Below are 24923 nucleotides of genomic sequence, written 5' to 3'. Positions count from 1 at the left end.
ATAGGAGCCACGGGACGTGGAGAAACACAGCCTTCGCTGCCCGTGGAAGTGAAGGGCCTGGCCACATCTGATGTTGCTTGAAACAGTTGTTCATTGTGATGACTGTTCTAGCAACTTTTAATTACTGACAGCTTGTTTTAATTGTTATTTGTGTTGTAAATCACTTTCCTTCAGCTGCAGCAGTTCTGGGAAATTGCTTTGCAACAGCAGTGGGTTCATATCTGCTATGAAATCAAACTCAAATTTAGAGTTTAAATTCAAGCAAATGAAAACGTGCAAGCTGAGATTGTTTAGGCAGTTCTTGGGAAGATTTTCCGTGCCTTATGCAAGGTGACCCCTTCCCTGGAACCTGAGGTTCTTTTCTGTGCAGCCCATGATCCCATTCCTCATTGTGCACACTAGCATATTACTGAAAATGAAATGCAAATTAGGAAAGACATTTTTAATACTAAGCCTTTTGTTCTTTCATTCTCTCATGTGCATCTCATTTGCAACTTGCTAACGCAGGATGAAATCTGTTGGTACACCCCCTCATCTGCTGTGAGAGCTCATATTCTGTCTCCCTGCCTTCCATCTCCTTTGGCCAGCCCTCAAAGTGACTATGTCCCCACGCTCCCTGTGACAGTTCTTTTCCTCCTGTCACACTCACCTCTGCAGTCCAAGGGTGAGAGCCCCTTCCTGCTCCTTCACAGCCTGAAGCAAAACCGAGCTCTGCTGGATTTTTGCTGCTGCCAAGCAAATGGTTGCTGCAACATTTGCAAAGTCCCCGTTGCACCCTAGGGTTTCTCCAAGCGACACGTGTGAGTGGTACGGGGGGGTGTCAGAGCTCAACATGCTGCCTGCAGTACAGGAAGAAGAGAGGGAGGATGGGTTTTCAGAGGGACACTGACTCTGAAGTGGGCTTGGGGCACGTACCTCGTGTCTTATGTTCAGTACACGTGAGGCAGCAGTGCTCCCATCTACCCCCCTTACACATGAAAGTAGACTGGCAGCAAACCCCAGGTAAGACTGGTGTCACCCCCAGACAGAGCCAGCACATGGCTGGAGCACACACCTGGAACCACGGCTGGAAGGCATTCCTTGTTTCAGCAGTTGAATGTGATGGCAGCAAGCCAGACAGCCCATCCACCTCTGAAACATTAGGCCATGCTCTCGGGCAGTGGTGGGGCAGGCGGCTCAGCAGGTTCTCTCTGCCCATGGTCCCTGGGGACAGCCGGGCTCAGCTGCCCCGAGTGCCATGGCAGCCCTGAAGCCCTTCCACGGTGTCAGCAAAATCCACAAACGCCAGAGGTTTACGTCCAAAGAGGAGACAGAGCAGTCCTGCAACTTTATTCGAATGAAGGAAGAAACTCCACTGGGGCACACACCCACAGAGTTTCCCCTATTGAGGTTTTGGAGGGCGCAGCCTCCTTTTATCCCAAACTCCCGGCCGCACGTTGCCCTCTTCCTTCCCCCATTGGCTGAGGTAGCAGGAAGGTACAGCCTTCCTGAACTGCCTCCCACATATCCCCCCTTGAACCTACTATTTTACCCCAAAGTTCAGAAACTCGGGCTTATGCAGACCCACTTGTCTGTTTCAGGAGCCAAACTGTCTGGGCTCTGCAACAAACCTGGTGCCCAAAGTTAGTAGAGACATGAAAACCCATTTCAAAGATGTTAACACCCATACCTTCACCCATCAAACTGTTTGTAAAGACATGAGCTTTCCTCTCATCGGCAACATCACTGGCTCCAATTTACTCTGTAATAGGAGGTTCCCTAACACCTCCCACATTTTGCAGCACCAGATGAAAACTAATTAGTTGAAAGACCATGGGGTGAAAGAGGTCCCAGAAAAAAGGGGAACACACGGTTTATCTTTTGCTTTGTCATTTGAGGGGTGGTTTTTCCTTACTGCATAAAGTGGAATGAATGACTCCTAAAATACATAAAGGCCTGACATTTTAAATGGGCTTCAGAATGTCTAAACATTCTGAAACAGATATTTCACAAAACTGCTAGTCATACGCTATGAATATAAAAATAAGACAATGGATGGGAATACTGTGGAAGACACTCATTATTGTGTCTTTCTGTTAGAATATTGTTCTCATTTTCCTGTGATTTTCTTAAGCTTTAACAACTTGGGCTACATTTTCTATTCTAGGAGTTTGAGATTTTTAAGTACGGGTCGAAATAATTTTTCACTGTTCCTGAGTTAGAGAAAATACAGTGCTTTGTCAGTGTTACATTATACTTGGATGAAATGAAATTTGTACTCTCTTTCATTTTGCTCTTACAATTGACTGTAGTTGAATTACAATTAGAAATTCTGTTTTGAAAGGACAATAAAGCAACAATGGCAGGAAGCTTAGGCAGTAGGAGAATGAAAATTGTCCTGCTTTAATTTTGTTCCTTTCATACATATGTGCCATAGCACAGTCTTAATTACATGAGCTGTTTTTTCAGGAGGGAAGAACTCAAGTTGAATAGCAGATCAGTTTATTTCTGGAAGAGAGCAAGCCTTTCCAGTCCTGTGGCTGCCTCCCACAACACCTGTATGACTGACAGCAGTAGAGCTTAAGCATGGAGGATGAGGAGGGTTTGAGGAGATGCTTACCCATGGGGGGTGATACCAACTTCTCTGGGATCCAAGCAGTCTGTCATGGGCTGTGGCCACATACCAGGAAGCAGTATGATCCATGAGTATCCCATACAGGCCAGTCTCTGCAGCATTTGCTGCCTCATTTCATCCTCAAATGAGCTTTTGGACTGTAAGCAGATGTTCTCCCTACAAACATGTAACCCTTGAGTGAGAAACCCTTGGTGAGAAATGCTAGCTGGCCCTCCCCCAAAATTTACTGCTTCGGCAGCTTTGCTAGGCAGAGCTGCTGAAGTGGGCATTACAGTTATCCTTGAGGTGAGTAGCTTAAGCCCTAGGATTTTGGTCACAAGGCATTTCACTGAAGGAACAAGGCATTCATATACCTAGCTCAGAACAGATCTGAGGGCAGCAGCCTCCAACTGCAAATAGCAATGAGCAGCAAGTGCTGGGTATTTCCTGCACAGCTGGGGCCTGTGTAGGGAGAACATCTGTCCACAGAAATGACATTGACTGTTCCACTGCACTGAGATAGTTCAGTCTGGTCCAAATTAGGGAGGCTTCACATGAACTGTCAGCAAAACTGTGGGGATAGTTAACTGCAGGGCAGCACAGCTGGATATGAGAGAACTTCAGCCTAAGGAACAATGAAACATTTTTGAACATGCAAGGGCATGTTAAGGGGGTACCACTATAAAGAGAGAGAGCCTGGCTAGTGGTGGCTGCCCAAAGTACCTGCTCCTTTAGCTACTTTGGCATTATTCTCCCTGACATTGTTTCTCATTGGTGAGACTGGGTTCTGTAGTCTTATTCATAGGACTTTTAAAAGATTCTGCTGCCTCATTTAGGTATTTAACTAAGTACCACAAGAGTGTCAAAGAGGAAGTTGGCCATTTACTGCAGATTTTTTCTGGTAAATGACAGTGCTCCCCAGTATTAGTGTTCTGCCTGTCTGTCTGATTTTGCTCAGTGGTGAAGAGCCTCTGCTCTAATAATCCAGGGAACAGAAAACGTTTCTAGCCTATCAATAAGAAAATATTGGGAATGTAACGAGAGTCTTACCTACTAAGCCCGGTGGATCCAGGATATCCTGTGCTGTTGCTTCTGTTCTTCTTTGTGATCTTTTTTTCCTGGGAAGGAACAAGTGCTCTGCAACTCTGAATGTCAAACCAACACTGCTCGGCTTTAAGATGTGATATTCTTTTAGCTGGCTGCCAAATAAAGCCTTTTCAGGGCAGATAGACAAGTACATTCAGCACCAAGAGTCTATTTGGTGAACGTGTATTCATCTGGAGACTGACAGAAAAACAAAACTGATCCATTATGTTGTACTAAGTTTGTCATTAGGAGAAAAATGAGGCATGGAAACATGGCTGCTGACACTTCCTATGACTTGCAAGAAAGAGTAAAACACAGATTCCTCTACAGGGTTTGGGGGATAGTTCCACATAAAAGGACAGCAGCTCAGTATTTCAGCTGTCCCACTTCTGACTGTCCTGCCACTGAGCAAACACTCATCACTGAGGGTTTCACTGACCCCTCTGGTCCACTCCATTGAGGCCATGTCCAAGACGAATGATCCATCTGAAGATTCTTACTTTGTGAGCAAGTTCCCAGTCACATGGAGTTCTCAAATGATTCAGGTTTGGAGAGTTCACAAGACATAGGTAATATGTAAAACTAAAATTAATACAAGCTGGAAATTTATTCTTACAGGGACAGAGTCAGACTGAACTCCTATGGCAAATTTTCTGTACTCCACAATAATTTAGTTTGGTTTTCTGCAACAAACCCTTGAAAGATTATAGCACACCGGAGCTAAAAGGTACAGTGTACTTCTGTGATGCAAGCAGAAAAGCTTACAGCTCTTAATCTTACTGCCACCAATGAAAATCTTAATTTTGAATCCTGGACTGAAGAAGGAAGGGAGGAACAAGGAAGCTCCAACTCTGCACCTTCGTCCCAAGAACTACTCCAGCCCCTCTTTTCTCTGTGTCTATATAAAAGCTTAACACCCGTGAAAAAATCACAGTTTCCTTGGCTTGTGACCTGCGGTGTCAGGGAGGAAATTTGGAAAAAATTACCTGTCTTCTTGCATTATGGGGTTACTTTTATGGACAGTGAGTATGAGACATATGAAAAAGAAATCCTCAGCCATGAAAATAACAGAGGAAACAAGCTTTATTTTTATTATTTGAAATTTTTGTGCGTGGTAAAGGTACACATTTGACTCTGGTTTTCCTACATTTCCAAGACAGAGTAATTATTTTTGTCAGCTAAAGCATTATGAATACCATGGCACACAGGAAGCTAAAACTACACACGCACACACGCGCACACACACACACACAAACACTTTGTTGTGCATCTTTCATCCTTGACCTTAAGGAGAAAAGGTTTGTATTTAGCCTCATAGGGATTTAAAAAAACCAAACAAAAACATCATCATCATCAACAAAAAAACAAGTGAGAAAAATATTTCATTATGAGTGCCAAGAGAGTGCAAGGCTTACATGTACACAAAACATATATTGACTTACAAAGATGGAATGTACAAAAACTTTAAAAAAAACATGAAAAAAAGAACTGGAAACACTCCTAGAACTGGAAAGCTGCAGCATATCGTATCAACTGATAGAGATTTCTATCAGGGGCTGCTGCCATACACTATGCAACGTAGGGAACATTCCCATGTTATAAACCAAAGGAAAAGTGTCAGGGTTAAGGCTGTGTTGCTCACAAACATCAACTGAAGTGCTGTACATTCGTCAGAAATAAAATGACCTGTTAGGAACCTTCCCATTCTGTCACACAAATATCTTCTGTGCACTTTCCACAAACAGGTCAAATAATCACTGCTCACAATTCTTGGAGGAAATTTCGATTATACATCATGATTTCATAACGAGCTGTCTCCCATAACTGAAAGTCATTTCTTTAAAACAAACATAACATATTGGGCACTTATAGTTCTCATGATGGCAACACTAGATCCTTAGTTATAAAAAATATTGACATAAAATCAAAAGCCCTCTAGCTTTTACAGAACAGATGAGCATTTACTAGTAAATAACTCTCCATCTTCATGAGGCAAATGCTTGCCTAAACCATTTTCCTTTTCAATACATTGGTGCTGGTTTAGCCTATGTAAAACTCTCCTGTTGTTTATATTGGATTTATCTGAACAGATCTTTTTATTCTATTCACAAAACCATGAAAATACAGTTGGCTAGTTTGTCCTAAAATGCTCCATATGACACGAGAAGTAATAACCTTTTGAGATTACTTTTGAGTTGAAGCATAGTTAAATGAAGCACATACTTTCACCATTCATGCTGTGCTGCTAGTCAATTAGCATTCCAGAGAAGTCAAGGGGACATTTGGTTATACCTGAAATCTGGCAGCAGCGTGCCTCTAAAGCCTTTAATAAATGCTAACAAGTCAGCAAATCACATAGTGCAATTCTGACCTTCCCTTAATTGGATGAGAAAAAAGCCTGCCAGTTTTTAAGTGCAGAATTTCTGCTTTGGTTGCTCTTTGTAAGGTTTGTAAGCCAAGCATTTTAGTGAAGCTGGCTTCAGAAGCACACCGTAAAAGCAATGTGTTTCTCAGTTTCCCAGTGCCAGGCAGATAAGGTCAGACCTTGGAAGGGAATACCCTATGCCACTAAATTTGAAATTGCAGTTGACAGCATTTGCTATCAGAAGGAACTTCAAATTACTGACATTTTTTAGGTGCTGCTCTGCTGATAGTGTCTGAAAATCCAAAAGTCTGCTCAGTTTTTTTGAAGAAAAAATCCACGAAACCCCTAATAGCTTTGAGCTGGGTTGTGAGGGGGTTATGTACAGAATTCACTATTTCATCAGGATGCACTTGGTTCACATGGATTATCTAAAATCCTGGTAAACAATGCTGGACTAAAGGGAGAGAAAAGCTTTTGAAGAAAAGTGTATGCATGAAATAGCACAGTCTTAAGTATCTGTTTTGATGTATAAGTTAGGATCTGATTTTCATACTTCTCGAAGTTCCTGACAACAGTGGATTTGGCAATGTTTTCTGAGGGGTAAACATGCAAGCTTAGTAAAATTGTTATTATAAAAATCCATATTTGGAACTAAATATGATAACTGACAGCCATAGCACATTTTTAAAAAGTTTTTACCTCAATCTGTGCAACCCCTTCTCTTTATTAACAAATACAGTTCAAATGCTACACACCTTTTCTTCATTGATAAATGTGCCATTTAAGGGCCTCCCAATATCAAAAAGTGTTGTAAGGACACTTAGAATGAAAATTTGATCTGCAACTTTGTTAAATTTTGATAGGACAGTTTATTGGTAATGACTGAGATACCATCTTCAGAATTTTAGGACAAACTCAGTTCAAGCAGAGGATATTTTGTTCCCTTAGTAATAACAAACTTGAGTTTTAGTATTTCATAAATGTTACCACCAGTTTCTTAGCTTCATTACAGTCCAACCTTAAGCTTCATGCACAAAATATTTATTCCAATGAAATAAGAAAACTTGTATTTGCACAAGAAATTGTAAATTGGCTCTATGTGCAAAAAATAAACAAAGGAAAGAAGAGGAAATATCTTTAGGAAACAGTAATTAAAAACCAGACAAACCCCCCATTTAAGAACCTTGGGGTCTGCATTTTTACCAGTCAAATGCAACTTTACAAAAAAACCATTAGTTTTTCTCAAATTCATTGAAACAACCACCTTAACCTTTTAGAAATAAGACAAATACTTATAACAAGAAATTTTATCAAAGATTTCTTTCCATTTCGCAAACATGCTTAAAATACTCCCTTGTTTCTGACCCAATGCCCTTTTGTTTCAAGGCCCTAAAAATGAGAAAAGAACAACAGCACTTCCCAGGCTATTGTAGGCATTGGCAGCAAGCTCACCAGCTCCTCAAACAACACTTAAAAGGGAGCACCACTCTATCTATATCAGGCTAAAGTAGCAATGCAACCTTTGACCATTGGATATAGAAATAAGAATAAAGCCAATGCTACTTTAGAAAGGACAAGTTCATACTTAAAAACCCCCAACAAACCAAACATTAAAATAAGAACCATGCCTGTAAGCATTTCCAGTTAAATTAATACTTTAACAAAGAACACAGTAGAGAGATCTGACAGAGGAAGAAGGGTCATTTTTCGGAGTACTGCCATTGTCAAATATCATACATACGTTCCAGTTTGCTGAAATAACCCACATTTACTTTTTTTTCCTGTTTTTATGTCAATCAATCATACATACATACATACAAACAAATTGGAACAAATCTCACAGTCCTTGTTTTGTCCTCTAACAAAATTCCCTTTGATGAAGGACTTCAGGAATAGGTTCAAATTCATTTTTATTTGTACTGTATTTTTTCTCACATAAAAACAAATAGCTTTGGTAACCCTTGGCTTTCCTATACAACCTCAGTTTACCACAGTTCCTTTGGTTGTATAATGTAGGTCCTCCACAGGGGTACTTCTCTGGCTTTCTGTCCTGTTTGAAGCTGCATTTTGTTTTATAGGTTAATACAATGAATTGCCGTGAGGAAACATGGCAATGAACACGTACGAAAGAGTGGCACACATGAGGTTAATTGAGATGACATTGTAATAACCCTGATCCTAATGAACTAGTTTGGTGTCAAAAGGTCTGTGGTTATACAGAAATTCCGCTCCCACTAACGTATCGCTACAATTAAGTTTTTCCAGAGCTTTAGAAATGTCAGGTCTCTGCAAAGTCCTTCCTGCACATTGAGCAAGAGGAAGAGTGAAAAACGGTCACACAAAACAATCCTTCATTAATTCCACATGAGTAGGGAATTTGCATTGATTCTCAAAGTGCTAAACATTGAGCTGTGTTAGGTCTGACGGTTAGAGCTAGACGGATTTTGTGAGACTTAACCTTATACTAAAAGGACCTACTTGTTATACATAGTAAGACTGAAGAGTGTTAAAAGTGTAATACCTACCATGATAATGAGATCTAGAAGATTCCCAGGATCACCTCTGGGTTAAATAACACGTAAGAATGATACTTCTTTAAATTTGGAAGCTCTGAGCAGGAGCTATCCTTTGCAGTCATCAAAAAGCTTTGGGAACTTTTCCCAAACTTTTCTGGTTTTTGCCTAATTAGTTAATTCCAGTTCCATAGGCTGAAGTTTGTGTTTAATTTCACATTGTCTTTATGAACTCAGTTACAGAGAATTTTTTTTATTAACACTTACAACAAAAAGTTCAGTGAGAAACATAAGAGGTGCAAGTCCTATGTAAACAAGGTAAGTTTGGAAATTATCACAAGAAGTCTGTAAGAGACTCCTTTGTTATTAAAAATGAACGCAAAGTAGGAGATATCCTGCACTGGATCTCTAGGACGAGTCTTTTCTTAAGGGTGGGTGATTATCCAGCTCCAGAGCTCATTGCTACTGTAAATATCGATAGACCTTGAAGCAGTGATTTCCAGAGTCTGCGACTACAACGTGGCCATCTGAAGTAAGAGCCAGCCCTTGGGGACCATACAGTGGGTCAGCAGAGGTGTTAATGTAGGATAAAAATGATCCGCTTCCATCGAAAACCTTTGAGGGTGAGAAAGCACAGAATAAATGTTATGAATAAAAAAGGAAAGTAGAGGACACAAGCCTGCTCTCAGTTATACTTCTAATTTCTGAAACAGTTGACATACACTAGAATAAACAAGGGCAAAATCCGTTCTGTTATCTCATATGCAAGTTTATATACAAATGTATTTTCTTATTAAAAAGAACTAATTAAAGGTGCCAGGATCTTTGGCAAGAATTAGCACACAATGAAATAACAATAATAAAAAATAAGAATCTCAGCTGTTCCTTGTTCTAAAAATAGTCAACTACAATAAATCAAACTTAATCGGGCACTCAACCAACACCTTGTTTTCCTAACAAATATTACTATTGTGGCTAGCCTGATTCTTAGGTTGCCACACAGAGAAAACTCAGGAATTTGTTTACCCTGTTGACAGTGCTTCCTGAGAACAACTCATAAGCAGCTCCCTCAATTTTATATTCAGTGGAAATAATACATATACTTATTTATTAGGTATTAGGCAAACAAGACCTTGTGATGAACACTTAAAAGATAAAAAGAGGGCAACTCTCATAACATAAAGCAGAATAATTTCTCAACACTTAAAAAAGATGATAAAAATCTGCTGCATTCACCTCAGGCCATTTGGTTTTTCACCTTTTCCACTATGTCTCTTATCTTCTCTTACAGTGATTATAAATGACTATCATCTCATCAATGTTTGCAAGTCTCATAAGTCATCAAATAACTTTTGAGGAACTACTTGGCACCAAAATCCTTGGTCACAGTGACCATCAGAGCTGCCAGCAGCCACACTGAAAATCCCACGATCTGACACCACCAGTTCTGAAAGTGGACAGGCCAACAATGAGGCATTTAAAGGATGGTGTGAGAAACCTCATCACTTCTAATGCTGATGGTGTTTCTTGGGCAGTCTGACGGCCACAGTTACCAAAGTTACCAACCCATTTGTTAATCAAGCACCCTTTGAAATACAGAAATTTCTACCTGTATTCGGCTGTTTCCCCAATCTGCTACGATAATGTTTCCATTAGAATCTACAGCTACTCCAGTTGGTGCATTAAATTGCCCATTTCCTTCTCCATTTGATCCAAACTTCAGCATGAATTCTCCCTCCTGGTTAAATACCTGCATGGGTTAAAACAAAAACCTGAATATGGCATGGTATCAAATATCAGTAATCTAGTACTACCAGTTCACCTGCTAATTAAGGGAGGAATTGAAGAGTTCCCAACACACACACACACACACACACACACACACGGAGAAGATGGGAGAAAAGGTGCCCATCTCTCCCTCCACTCCATCACACCATACACTATTTCCCTTCTCACTTAAGATCTGATTCATCTCAGATACAGAGGCAAAGGGCACCAGAACCCTTCTGCAGCTTGTGCATCTTGAGCTAAAAAGAGCTGAATGCAGATACAGCACTGGGTTCTTTGTTTCTGTGGAACTAAAACACAATGGAGCAGATGCTCTCTTCTCTGCTGCCATAATCTAACACACACTGCGAATCGTGGCATGCTGCTCTCTGTATAGACAGTTCAGCAACTGAATTCTCTGTGATGGTAACAGGGTTAGACAGCACAAAGATGGAGCTGATCAATGACTATACTGTCAGTGACCTGGATGCACCAATGGGACCAAAAGAGAAACAAAATGTGCCATTTACACAGTACCACAGCTATCCCTAAAATATTTTGGTCTACCTTGGGCCCAGGCCCAGCTACAGCGCAAGGTCCAACAGTGTTCTTAGAGACTGACTGTGGCTTGCACAAGAAAATGCAAAGACCTGGCAAGTGCCAAGTACACACTGAAGTGCTGATAAGGTAGAAGGTGTCAGGAAACCATTCTGTTCTTGAACACCCCAGTGAACAGAGAAAAAACATTTGGGAAAGGAATTTAATGAAGCACCAGGTTAGTGCCTCAGATGATTAAAGAAAATTAAAAGAAAAAAAAAAGCCAACTAATGAAAAAAACAGGCAAAGATATATTGCTCTCTCCCTGGGCTAAAGTGACCAAATGAGAGAGAAGACTACATTGTGCAGGATTTTCCATAGAAGATGCCTGAGGGAAGGAACATCCTTTAAAGTTAAGGGGGCGGGAGAAAAATGTTGCTGAGTGAGCTTGTTTAATCCAAGACACTGGTGGCAGGAAGTGGCTTTGGGACTCACAAGAGTGAAATTAATTTATTTAGTTATTTATAAACTAATTTATTATTTAAAAGAAGATGTACTCTCTGCTCTCAGATTATAAACTCTCCAGAGCGTCAACAGTTATATGTACTAATTTAGAGAACACTACAAAAATAAGACTCTTTTCCAGTTAGTACCAAATTGTAACAAGTAACATTTGTATCCCATTGAGTCACACCAGAGACAGATGGGACACCCTGTTCTCATTAGAAATGTAATAATTATAAATCCTCTAGGATGCCACACTTCTTACATCTCTTCACTTTTTTTTTTTTTCATTTCAGTTTGCCCCTTGCTGTTAAGCCTCTCCAGGCACTCTCGTTACCAGGCAAACCTTGCTCGTGGAGAGGTAATTTATGGAGTCATAGGCCTCCTGCAGCACTCTTGGTTTCTGTGTTGTAATCCAAACCACGAGCTGCTACTTCCTTACAAATTCCAAGAGGATACGCAAGCAAGGTTGCTATTCCAAACCTAGGTGATTCAGCACTGCTCAGGACACAAAGGTGTCTATGCTTAGGCAGCAACTTCCTATTTCAGGTGAATATATAAAATTTATTTTTTCAATCAAGAACACTGAAGAACTAGACTGAGAGTTCATCTTTGTGTTCAGTCAAAATAGGCCAGTAGGTGAAATGCCAGGGACTTTGTTGGTGTGTGGGACTGACAGATGTGTCCTCAGAACCCAGGTAGAACAGCATCCTGCCTGTGTCCTCCTGCTGCTGCTTCCTGTAGAGGGAGGGCACAAGAGCACGAAGGAAGTGTATGAAAGGGAATGCCCGAGAACAAACACGCAGAGGTGAGGCATTTCTGGGCCTGTATCTCCTTCACAGACATTTGCCAACACATCTCAGCATGTTTCCTTGGTTTGGTTTATTACTGGGACAAACAAATAAACTTCCTATCATACCATGACATTAACAGGCTGTGAGTCAGGACTTCCCACGGGTGTAAGGACTAGTGGCCAGCCCAGTGCAGGAGGTATGGAATGAAAACAAGTTGTTACACAAGTTTTAGAGAATCAGGTTGTAAAATGGACCCAGCAATCTTAAAGCTTATAGGTGTGGAATTTAAAGACTGTCATGTATCTTTACTTTGTTATAATTTTATTCAACTAGAAATGTGGAAAGCTTTTACTGGGAAATTCAAAAGCCAAACTTTTAAAAGAAGACAGAACACAGGGTCAGTAACAGGTTTGGCAGAGGGCTAATACAAGTAAGTAAGTTGAAATTATTTATCTCAATTACAACTTAGGTTTAAGTAATTGAATTAGAGACCATTATAGTGACACCAAAGGCAATGGACTGTATCTTCACTAAGCAATGCACTGCATGCACAAAGTTCTCTGAAAGTGCTGTCCTTATAGCAGAGCTCATACATATGGGGTGTGATCTCTTTGGTTTTAACAATATTTTGTTTTCCCCAAGAAAGTATCATAATAAAATTAAAATGGCAACTTTCCAAGTTGCCATTAATTGACAGTACCTTGACAGAATGGTTATGAAAATCTGTAATGATAATTTCATTGTTGCTGTTTACAGCTGCAAAATGAGGACCTGCAATGCAGAAGAAGAAAAAAATAGTAATATCATTAAAATAAAAAGTATGGTTAAATTAAAAAAAATCAGCCTGACAGAATATTATGTTTGGCTTCTGAGCAATAGTAGTCAAAGTGGGAATACGAATTTCAAATTAAGAGTAATTTTACTTCATGGTTTTTTTAAAAAGCTCAGCATGCTTTTTGTAAACACAAATAATTTCTTTTTCAAGCAGTTGTCAGCTATTGTTACCAATAAGCATTGTTCATTTCTCCTTCTTTTGTATACATTTGACTATGCAGAGATTTATGGGCTTATTAACAAGACAAAACATGTAGTGCTTAAGCATAAAGTTGTGTATATACTGAAAATTGTTATCAAAAATGTCCCTGTAAATTCTTAATTGAAATATTTTATGCTCTATGTGCTCATGTCTTACAAGCATTTGAGCTAACAAATTTTAGGATAAATAAGAAAGTTACTAGAAGACCACTGTCAAGGAAAAAAGGGCATTTTTTGCTTTACATTGTGTATTGAAATATGTGTGCAAATTTGAGTAAAAAACAAAGGATAGCTTGAAAACAGGCAAGTATCCAAATTAAAACACTTGGTGCTATTTTGAGTTATTAAACAGAACAGAACTCAGTTTCAATTTTCACAGTAAATCAGAGTAGACTATAAAAAAGGTGAAAAATTTTACATTCAAAACATTCAAGTATTGATAATTTACCTGTTTTCTGTAGCCTATCAGCAAGAAGAGGTGATACATTTCTCAAAAGCACTGTTAGGAAGTATTTGCCTACTTTTTTCAGGAGGTGTTCTTGCAAATTTTCAAATGAAAAGAAATTGAGATACCCAGAAAATTTAGTTGTGTTAGAACCCAAGCTCTCATAAATTATATATATTATGCCATAAGACATTGCAAGAGGTCTCAGGATAAGAACACATTGATGCTATTCCTCTCTTTCACTGTGAACCAGTCAAAACATCAGACCAATGAAATTACATACTAAGTGTGACCCAACACCTGTAAAATGACCTGCATACCTTAATTGGCATCTTCGTTTCAAATTTTTAAAGAACAGCTATTCACTTAAAATATATCAGTGAGGTTGTTCTGTTTTTTTAACTTAAATTGCGTGTTCTGCTTGAAAGACACCATGTGCAAGCAGTCAGTTTGAGTATAAACTGCAATTTCCCCAAACTTACATTGGCCGTTCCATAACTCTGTCTTCCTGATCTCAATCTTATCACTACCCCATTACACTCATTTTCTAAGAGACACCACTTAGGGCATTGGGCTTCGTGGATCTGATGACTAGAAACACAAAGCACAGCCTTTGAGTTGATTATGATGAACAGCTTAGTGTGGCAATTACAAAGCACTTATAAAATGCTAGTTAAGATCAGTCATTCTTGGGTCACTGATCTGAAATGCTTCCAGGCATAGGGAGGTAGATGAAACAATCTGGTTACAGTTACACTTGCAGAACAGATGTTGCAGTCTGCCTGACCACTCAAGCAAATGGTGAAGTGAATAGGAGCTGTATTGTATGTCTAGCAGAACCTCTCTCCGGGAGGATAAAGGAGTTGGATACAGCATCTTCAACATGCTCAAACATCATGCAAATGTGAGCAGAAGAGGCAAGAAAAGGGGATTTACATATTACCATCAAGTGTACCTGCAAACTGCTTGTCACCATTTCCTCGACTCCCGAACCTGGTGACTATTTTCCCATTTGGCTGGAAGATGAAGACACAGCATGCTTTATTGTCCACTACAATGATGTGTCCATTGCGATCCACGGAAACACCTTTAGGGCCCATGAGCTTTCCAGATCCAATTTTGGCCTAAAAGGGAAAACACAAAACAGGAAAATATGTTGGCATGATAGAAATGAGTTAGTACAGTTTGAAGATTGTATTACAGGCACACAGCAGAATGGAGAGGCATTTTTTTCACCAAAAGTTGGAAGTGATTGTTTTTATCAGCTGTTACTGTGTACTTTATAATTTTTTCTTCAGCTGAAAATAAAGTCTGCTTTCTGTATGTCTTTTCTAGACTGAAAAATCTGTCTGTCGCCTCAGCAACTGAGTACGAATATACAACTCACAAGAAATATAATCATCAGATTTGTGTGACTTGATAAACTGCAGCACCTGTCAGAAATGTCTGTATGTCCAGCATTAGGGTACCAGCAGGATAGGCAGACAAGCAGAAAGGACTTTTGTCTCCGACTGCATGCCCTTCCTGAGTCCAACCACCACCTTGATGGACAGGGAAACATCTTTATCACTGCACCAAAAAAGTCAGAGCTCTTGGAGCACCAGGGCTGGGTGTGATGTAGGCTATGATGTACTCTGTTGCCTTTCTTGGGTTAGTAAGACACCAGCACCTTCTGAGTGCTCTCAGACAGATTTTGAGCAGAGCTAAAGCTCAGGCTAACCTATCTTCCACCAGATTCCACATGACATTGCTTCACTTGCTGCTTAGACACAAGAAGTCTCAGCTGAAAAATGCAAAGGAGAGAGGATCATGTTGCCAAACAGCAAATGAAGCAATCTTTGAAACACTAAACAAATCAAAGCTTGTTCCTGTCTTAGGTAAATGAAATTATTTCCATCATTTTAAATAGGCCTTGTGACTACCAAAACCATCTGCCAGCATAATCAGCAACAGGAGGGCAATTGTATACAATATTTCAATGGAAAAACGTTCAGTGGAGAGGAGATGGATCTCACAACAGTAAATTATTTGGAAAGGCTAGAGAGCTGTCAAATCCAAAACTGTCAGAAACATTCTTTAGTAGGTTTAAAAAGAGGGGGTTTTAAAAAGAGGATCTAAGCAGCAGAGCAAGCAGAAATTGAGATCAAGCCTTCAAAGAATCCATGAGCTACCTGGGCATATACCCAAGAAGACTCTATGATCACCTCCCAATCCATTACACATTTTTCCCCATTCAATTCTTTTTAAGGCAGAGATTCTAGAAACTGTTTTAATCTACATAAAATCAGTTGAGTTTTTACCTTTCAGTTAAAAAAGGTTGTAAATACCTAATTGTTTGCATTGGAATGGAGCAACTTGCATCCTGCTTTTAGCCATTTTATAAAACTGATGGACAGATTTGAAAGCACTTATTCAGGTTTCAAAAGTCTGCACTGGACAGACAATCCACTAAACAGGCTGTGTTGCAATTATGGATTCCAGAACTTTCAGATCCCGGAGTAATTTGTGAGAGACACATCCTACAAACTGAGGTCCATATCTTGGTGAAGAACACACTTTTCTGTTTCCACTGGAATTTAAATGAAATATATACTAAGATATTCATCTTATTTACGAAACAAGGCCATCTTTCACCTCATTGCCTTTGCAGAGTGAGACAGATCACTGCCTAGAAAAAGCAATGCTGTGAATCATAGAATCATTGAGGTTGGAAAAGACCTCTAAGATTGAGTCCAAGCATTAACCTAACACTGTCATGTTTACCATGTCCCCAACTACCACATTTACTGGTGACTTCTCTGCCCCTCTCCCCTCCCTCCTGCAATTGGTGAGCAGCAGTGGGACAGATTACAAGGCATGGAGAAAATTTATTGCCTAACCCATTTCTCTCATGTCCCTGATGTTTTCAAAGCAAACAGAAGGAGCTCTCCTACCCTTATTAAGTCCCATGTTCCTATTCCATGGTACATTCTCATAGGTGGGGTTGCAGGTAAAAATAGGAATGATCCTAAAATAAAGCCACCTGGGTTCCCTGAGGATGGCTGCTACCAAGCCACTACACAACCTTTTTCAGTCTCCAGTAAAGAAAATTCCAGGGAGTACATCTTGCAGGTCCAAGATTATGCTTAGCCACATACAATGATCATGTGTCAGTTTTATGTTCATGTGCATATACTGTTATAAATTGCAAAATATTTAGGCAAAATCTACCTAATTGAATCATACTAAAATATCCCCAGGAAAAACTATTAAAAATTATTTTGTATTCACCACGGGGAAGATATGAGCAGAGCTACAAAATGTATTCAGTTTGCATAACAACAAAGCAGCCAAACCATAAATTAGATGCAAATCTGTGGATGTATTTCCTTTGGGGTGATTAAATCATATTCCCCTCTTTCCTTTGGGATGCCCGCGTGGTTGTCTGCTTGAGCACTGCACCACCTCCTTACCATCTTTCCAGGATTCCTATGGAAAATGACTCAGACTCATGAGTACAGTGTCTTCCTGCCCATATAAACACATATGGAAAAATATAATGAATAAATCACATACTACATTAATGGGCACTCAGTGCTGAGAAGAGTAATAAAAATCACTATTCTTGGGCCAGGTTTAAAATATAATTTGCAAGCAGCAATAAAGTATGCCCAGCTAAAGTTTGCAATGTTTTTTACTAAAAATCTGTTTCCAGTTTAGATCAAAATATGCTGATGACACATTACTGGATCTGGCTGAACATAATCTTTGTATATTTTTATTTCAGAAAGTTTCTTAGAATTATAGGTTTGATTATTTAGAACAGAACATTATGAAACCCAGTCACTCCAGTTAAGTGTATGAATGGAAGTATTTTCAGGCTTTTTTTCCATTAGAAATGAATACAGTATAATGGATCATGTAAACCCTTAATACAAATAATGTGTTTAATTGAATTCAGTCAAGGACATAATGTCCCTTATTTTATAGGCTCTTAGGAATTTAGACTGGTTTTCAAACATGTGTTTATAAAGTCACCCTACCAGGCTGGAAAATATTCTACTGTGGGATATTCCTAGAGGTAAAAAAAAAAAAATTCAGCTAGCCTATATAAAAATTTATGAAGACTTTTCCTCTGTAGAACTAAGCGTGTTAGGGCTTAAGTTTAACTTTACCAATCTTGTTGCTGTCTGAAAGATTCAAGATTGTCAGCAATTAATTACAAACTTTCAACATACCATCTTTTTCTGTTTGAGAACTTCTCTAATAAGGAGATACAGCTTTGTCACACACTGCAATATCACACAATAAGTGGATTTATCATTCATGTGACTGTCAAAATTCAATTGTGACCATTTAACTACACTACCTACTCCCATCTGAACATGCAACCAGCTTTGCACAGCTCTTTCCTTAATTCCTCTAGTGAGACAAAGAAAAAGAAGTTTGACATATGAAATGTATCCTTTCATCTTTTCCCACTTACCTAAATTTGATCTTAACTTGCAGAGCCTTGTTTGGTTGATAACAAGGTTATCATCTTATATATAACTCTTCAAGACTAGAAAGAAAACAATTCTCTTCTCAGAGGAACAGGAATCATTCTCTTGGCTCTATTGTCCAGTTCCTTCACTAGGTTTGAACACTACACTGGTGAGGAGCTGGTACAGCTGCTTCACCACACCCTCTCTCCTTAGCCTAGTGCAGTGTCTGCTGCAACAGTTTTCTTAAGCAATTTCAGAGTACTTGACAGAGGAAGCCAGCACTATTCTATGCCCTTTACAGATGAAAAAAAAAAAAAAACCACTGGGAAGTGAAATGAAGATAACTAGGTACCCGTGAGATCTGTAGCACAGCCAGAAACAGAATCCCTGAATCCTAAAACCCAATCGGAGTCTTTATCATTTCCAGGATAATACAGCCTTTCATGTGAAGAAGCTTGTGTTTTGGTGCAACCTTAGATTAGAGTTTATCCGCCGCTGCATTATGTAAGTTTTACAGCCTTGAGAAAACAGAGCTCTGTCTTTCTTGCTGCCAGCAACTGAGGAAGGTGACACTTTTCTGCCTGGCAGTGGAGGTTGCCAAGGGGAATCAGTCCAGTGCTGTAATCAGGGAGATGCCTGGGTCTGGCTCCAGGGAAATTTGCCTTATGGCTCACATGACTATTAAAACTCTGCTAAGGGAGAGTAAGTGTAAATAAATACAGAAGGAAAGGGACAACATCAAAAATAGTTAGTTTAAGCTCAAAATAGTCCCCTGATATTGCTGAGTTAACAACTAGCAGGCCACCTGCATCAGAGGTCTTACACAAGGACTTGCAGGCACAGTCCTTTGAAGGCAAATGCCATAATCCATTTCTCTCTCTCTCTGTTACCTTAGCAAACACTACCCAATTTAATCTGACAAGACTCCTGTAAGAATTACCACTTCCAACACACAAGAAATTACAAGGTTTTGCCCAGATTCCCACAGGCTAGATCTGTTATATCTATGTTTTGTGCTTCCAATATATTTTATTTAACCCCATCATAGAATAAAATCCTGAGTTGGAAGGGACTCACAAGGCTCATCGAGTCTAACTCCTAGTCCTGCACCATTCATGCCCAATACAAGCCCCATCCCTTCATGGTACTGACTGCCCCCCATATCACAGCCTCACCCTCGGTGGACATGACCTCCCAACCCTGTGTGTGTCCCCCCACAGTTCCCCCAGGCCCTGTGCTCACCCCACCTGCACCCCTCCTCCCCAGCACAGCTGTCCAGCTGCACTGTGCAGTACAGGATCCCCTGAACCAGTGCTGCACCAATACAGGACCCCCTACTCCCATCACAGTTCCTCAGTGTGGCCCTGTGCTCAATGCCCATCCCTGTTTCCATCCCAGTGCTCCCCCTGCCTCACTCCTGCTCTCCCCACACACATGCTCTGCCACCTGCCCTGCACATATATGCCTACCCTCTGTATAAAAAAATTCTTCTACAAACATTTCTTTTCCCTCTCATAATGCATTGATTGCATTGAATCTAAAAATATTATTTTATATCACTGATGTTTCATCTCTCATTTAATCCATCTAGTCCCAAGAACTATGAAGTCTGATGTGTTAATTTGTATTAACCATACAAACATTGCCAACATTACATAGCTTTTGCAATCCAACAAAAACATTGACTGAAAACAAAGCTAGGCTTCACATCAGAGGAACTACATTAACAATTCATTTCTTTCAATACCTGTCTCTCTGCTGGTAGTATATTGTACATAGGGTCCTGCCTTCTCCAGGGTTTTTTTCCTCCAGAGTTGGCTCCATCCAAAATGCTGGATTTAGAGCTTATCTTAAGGAGGAAGGAAAACAAGCCCTCCATGCTCTGTGTCCTGATCAAGCCAGTTCACAAAGATGTTAATAATTATTTAAAATATGCTTAGGATACTCAGAGTATTTGGATGCTTAACTAAATCACGTATTTCTTTGGGTTTGTTTTGGTGTTTTCATTTCATTTAGGGACTTCAGCCAAAACCAAGGTTTTCCTGTGTAACTGTACATTTTCAAAATTACTTGACAAGTAAAATCACATTCTCTCCGCAAATGCAAGTAATTTGTATTTTTTTAACACTTGCATTACATTTTTGCATCGTTTTATTTTAGCTTGAAGTCTATACATGATCTGGATACTTCTAAAAGCATACACACCAGTTTCTTAGAGGGAGCTCACTGAGGACTACGGAAGCACAATTGCATATTTGTATTTGTCACTTTGCAAAGACTATTCCAGAGGAAGGCGATTTCTTGCTGCACACATAAGCAGCTCAGAACCTGAGCTTTTTGGTCATTATGCTACCAGAAAATTAGCCAAACAGGTCATTTCTCTCCAATGCAGAACTAAGTATCTAGAACTAAGTACTCCAGAACTAAGTACCTAGGGCAGAAATTTCCCTGCAGGTCCATTATCCCAATGAGTGAGTACTGCTAACCTCTGCCAGAGGTGGTTCTCTCTAATGTGCATCACCAGACTTGGTAACATGCATTCAGAGAACAGCACCAAATGGTGGAAACCTTCAATTCTCTCTGGAACTGCACCTGAACCCAAGCAAAATAAATACTGCAGGTTGGAAATCATCAATGTAGTGTAGTAGCTGTCTTATTTTACTCTCATTACAGGGATCAGAGTTGCTATGAAAATATGAGGTGTGCTTTCCTTAGAATTTCTGATTTCTGAAACCTACAATATCATTACTGTCTTTCAGTTTTTTCAGTGCACAACACACCACCTAAAACAGTCCTGTCCATGCTGTAGCACTGGAACAACACCCTGGGTTACCTTTCCTTGCTTTTATTAGCAACAGGATCATACATGAATTATACACTACATTTGCTGAGAAGTATGGAACAAAAGACAAAGTCATCATCAGTCTGCTACCTTCTTTTTCTCCTCCATATGTCACTGAAGAGCTTCATGTACTCCTTGGAAGATTTTGTGTTTGTCTGTGTGCATACATATACCTGCACACGCCCTTCTGTACAATCAGAGTACTAATGATGCGAAGGTTGCTGAGCTGGTCCAACTAGCCTTGCTGGCACTTGCTATGCTCGACCATAAGTTACAGAAAGGCATCTAAGCACCCAGTATGGAACATGTTGTCTCTGCTTGGTATAACATTAGCATTACTGCTGTGATCTCCTCCTATTAATTATACGATGTGGCTGTGTCAGGGGTTGCCAGAGCACAACAATGGAATTTAGACTAAGTTACAGCCAAACTATGCAGTTTCTCGAAAAACAATGTTACTTTGCATTCCTTTGTAGGACAGAGAAAGCTTAGGAGAGTTAACATCGTAACTCATACCTTAAATTTTCCATCTGATGAGAATATGCTAACCCATTTGTTATCATAGTCTGCAATAATGATGTCACCACTGGGATGCACAGCCACTCCTGTTGGCCGCTGCAACTGGCCAGGAGACCTTCCTCGTATGCCAAAACGGCTTTTGAACTGACCATCATTGGAAAATATCTGTAAGAGAAAACATGACTTTTAAAATTATGTCCACATATGACCATCACCTATTTCTTGAAGCTTAGATTTTAGCAAGTCACTAATGAACACTATAGACAGGAAGAGAGCTGGAAACATGAACCACGTTTACACAGTCCATATTTGAAAGTGATTTGTCTAATTTAAGAAGAAGCTTCCATCTGGACCCGAATTTCAAAAAAAAAAAAAAAAAAAAAAAAAAAAAAATTTCCACACTTACATTGCACTGTTTCTTCAGTGATCTCAAAGTACTTCACAAACATTAGTGAATTAAGCTTCACAATGTCTCTCTCAGGTGGGAGGGGATGGTATTATTCCCTTACTAGAAATGAGGAAACTGAGGCACTGAGTGACTCAGCCACAGTCAAACACTAAGTCTGTAGAAAACATAGAAACATGTCCACTGATTGTGTCCCCAAGCCAGGTAACTAGACACTGAAGTTCCTCTGAAGTGGCTGCAAGTTGTGAAGCATGAGGGTGCTGATGAATACTTGACTCTGTCTCTTTGAAAAGGCCTGGAAACAAGTTCTCATGACATGTGGCTTGCTGGTTCTCACATACAAGAACAAGCCACATGCTGCTGCCGTGTTCATTGCTACCACATGGGCAGCCTGGAGAGTGATGACAAATTGTTAATGGTAAAAAAGATACATGGCAAGCAAGGAAAAAATACAGCTTCATTTTCACACAGGTTACAGAAGCCAAGAAATTATGGGTGTCAGGGGTACTACCACAGAAAAGATTGGATCATGATATCAGAAAGAGAAATCAATTAAATAGACTAAAAGCCACTTGAAAATGACATCTACATGTTTATTTTTCTATTTGTACTTCCTTAAGAAATTATATTTGTGGCACCTTGCCCTAGATTTATATTTCAAAACATGAGAGTGATAAAATTTACAATGTAAAATTATATTTACAAAAAGGCATTTTTCCAGATTATTGCACAACTTATTTTTTCATTCATTGCCAAACATCATAAGGAATGGAAATAAACTCTGATTATATACTAGATATAGTACAGATCTGAAAAACACAGCTTCAGGTCAAGAAGATGGAATGTTAATGGGTGATAAGTTGAGCTTCCCTTGTATTTTCTGTTCTGCCTGAATTGTACAAAGTGTGTCTTTCTGGGACTACAAAACAGGCAGAGGTGTGGGGGCAAGGAGAAAAACACTGGAAGTGGCATATCTTCATCCCCTCATACCTGCACACACTGGTTGTTACTGTCTGCTATTAATATTTTTCCATTTGTAGATGCAGCTACACCTTGAAGATTTGTAAATTCCCCTTTATTTCTTCCTTTGGTGCCTAAAATTGAACACAAAGCACATAAGAAATCAGGTTAGACAGGACTAATCAGTTAGGACCCAAATGCCAACACATGCAATTATTACATTTCTGATCAAAGGATTTTTATTTTGAAGAGTTGTTCTCACTGCTACAACTTCAAAGAACCCTCTCAGTAACAGATACACAAATCTACCTACAAGCAGGGATTGTTCAAGGGACTGTTCTCACTCTTCAGCATGTGTGTCACCCTAGCCTCCATCAACATTAATTGTCTCTTTGGCCTTCATAAATCAGTGTTCACAAATTGCCTCTTGTATGAGGGAAGTAGTAAAAGGTTTTTACATAAGTGATGGACTTTTTTTAAACTGCAGCTTTTTATTCCACTGAAAAGGCAGTTAAAGGGGCAGTACCTGGGAACATACAGACAGAGGCTTAGGTAAGAACTTGGACGGATGACACGGGTTTAGTACCATTAGCTAAGACTCCTCAGTGAAATCACAAAGCTGGGATAAAACATATCACTCTGGATGGGGCCATTTCAAGACAGGGAAGTTTCCTATTCCCTCATATACAGTTTTCAGTCATAGGCTTCAAAAATTCCCTTAGCAGGGAAATTCAGATGAAGAACTAGCTTTGAACATTGGGACTTGTGGTCCAATGAAGACCAACACCTGGAGACTGAATGCTTCTGCAGACACCTTGGGTTGTTCTAAAGAAGCAGTGTCCACACACAGTAGTCTCATTTTAACCCAGGATAAATGCACTCATGATTTACATAGACCTGTAAGTCTTTTACCCAGTGGCTTAAGGTAATAAGGAGTTGTAAAATGTCAATTTTTCACAACAGTTCATTAAGTTTAGGTGGCTTATTACTTAGATGTTTGTTCTGAGACGTTCCAAGGAGCAGCACAGAGCAAACTGATGTCTTTAAAAGATCAGCTCTGAAGTGGCTGGTCCAAATTACACCTGGAACACAGGAACAGGATCCAAATTCCTGATTTGTTTGTAAAGGAGGCTCAGGGGTCTTTAAAAAAGACTGCAGTTATGATCTTGGACTCCAATTATTATTCATAATAAATGAAGGAATTCTGAAACAAAACAAAAAAACCCCACCAACCAACCACCAACTCTATAAGCTGTTCTTTCTAAGATTTGGATGCAGCGCTGTTTTTCTCGGTGAAATATTTTTACAAGCATTCACTGGCTGTGTATCAGACATTAACTGGTTCCAATATATTGTTTTAACTGAAAAACTTGTATTTCATTTTAGTTAGTCCAAAATATCCTGGAGCTCAGTGATTAAAACTGTTCTGACTGTGATGCCGAATGTAAGACATACATATCAGCTCTAATTTGTATTTAGCTTTCATCAGGGATGTGCATGCTCGTAACAACCCTTCTTTCTTCTGTGGTGATGGCTGTGGGATGCATATTTCCTGTCACTGGCAAACAAGTAACATTTAATTTCTCTGCACTCAGTGCTGCAAGAATGTCCCTTTGTTTCAAGACTTATTTTCTTCAATTCCATCTGCTTCATCCTCTAAATAAGGCAAATGCTTCTCAGTTTTTGTACTGCAAGGGAAAAGTACATATTCAGGGAATAGTGAGTTACATACCAATTACATTAGCCATACTTGAGCCATACTTTCTGTTTATTCTTTTAATAAGCAGTGCCTGAGGGATGCATGAAGCAATTTTTTTCCACCATATGCTAATGATAAGTTTCCTTTTTGCTTCTTAGCCAAAGAGAATGGATGAAAAGGGAGAAACATTCCTTTTACTACTGAGAGTAAAGGGAAAACATTTGTTAGAAAAGAGAAGGCATAAGCTAGAGCATCTGGAACCAACTAGCACAAACTTTATGGAATGTATGCTCTTTAGCCTTAGAAAAATGTTCTTGAAAGTCAAGGAATTTTGTTTTTAAAGATAAGAGAGACCTATATAAAAAGTTACTTCAGTGGAACCTTGTAAATATACA

The 24923-nt window shown here is 39.5% G+C and overlaps 2 protein-coding genes across 17 annotated transcripts in view; both read right to left on the bottom strand.

Moving 5' to 3' along the window:
- MND1 (meiotic nuclear divisions 1) overlaps positions 1–800 on the bottom strand; it is a 44979-nt gene extending 44179 nt beyond the window's left edge. Inside the window, exon 1 of the mRNA XM_017736873.1 lies at positions 650–800. The gene's annotated coding sequence lies outside the window, so the exon portion shown is untranslated. The remainder of the gene's footprint in view (positions 1–649) is intronic.
- Positions 801–4744: 3944 nt separating this feature from the next.
- TRIM2 (tripartite motif containing 2) overlaps positions 4745–24923 on the bottom strand; it is an 88558-nt gene continuing 68379 nt past the window's right edge. For 14 of the 16 annotated variants that reach the window (XM_017736788.1, XM_017736785.1, XM_017736781.1 and 11 more), the window contains 6 exons: positions 22860–22963; positions 21461–21628; positions 14583–14763; positions 12860–12930; positions 10167–10307; positions 4745–9172 (listed from right to left, as the gene is read on the bottom strand). In XM_017736788.1, coding sequence (XP_017592277.1) covers positions 9020–9172; positions 10167–10307; positions 12860–12930; positions 14583–14763; positions 21461–21628; positions 22860–22963 — 818 coding nt within the window. In that variant the 3' untranslated portion in view covers positions 4745–9019. The remainder of the gene's footprint in view (positions 9173–10166; positions 10308–12859; positions 12931–14582; positions 14764–21460; positions 21629–22859; positions 22964–24923) is intronic. The other 2 variants (XM_008635643.2, XM_017736792.1) reach the window with 1 other exon arrangement.

The sequence above is a fragment of the Corvus brachyrhynchos genome, unplaced genomic scaffold (genome assembly GCF_000691975.1).
Source record: "Corvus brachyrhynchos isolate BGI_N302 unplaced genomic scaffold, ASM69197v1 scaffold175, whole genome shotgun sequence".
Lineage (NCBI taxonomy): Eukaryota > Metazoa > Chordata > Aves > Passeriformes > Corvidae > Corvus > Corvus brachyrhynchos.
This window is presented reverse-complemented; position numbering and strand designations above follow the sequence as displayed.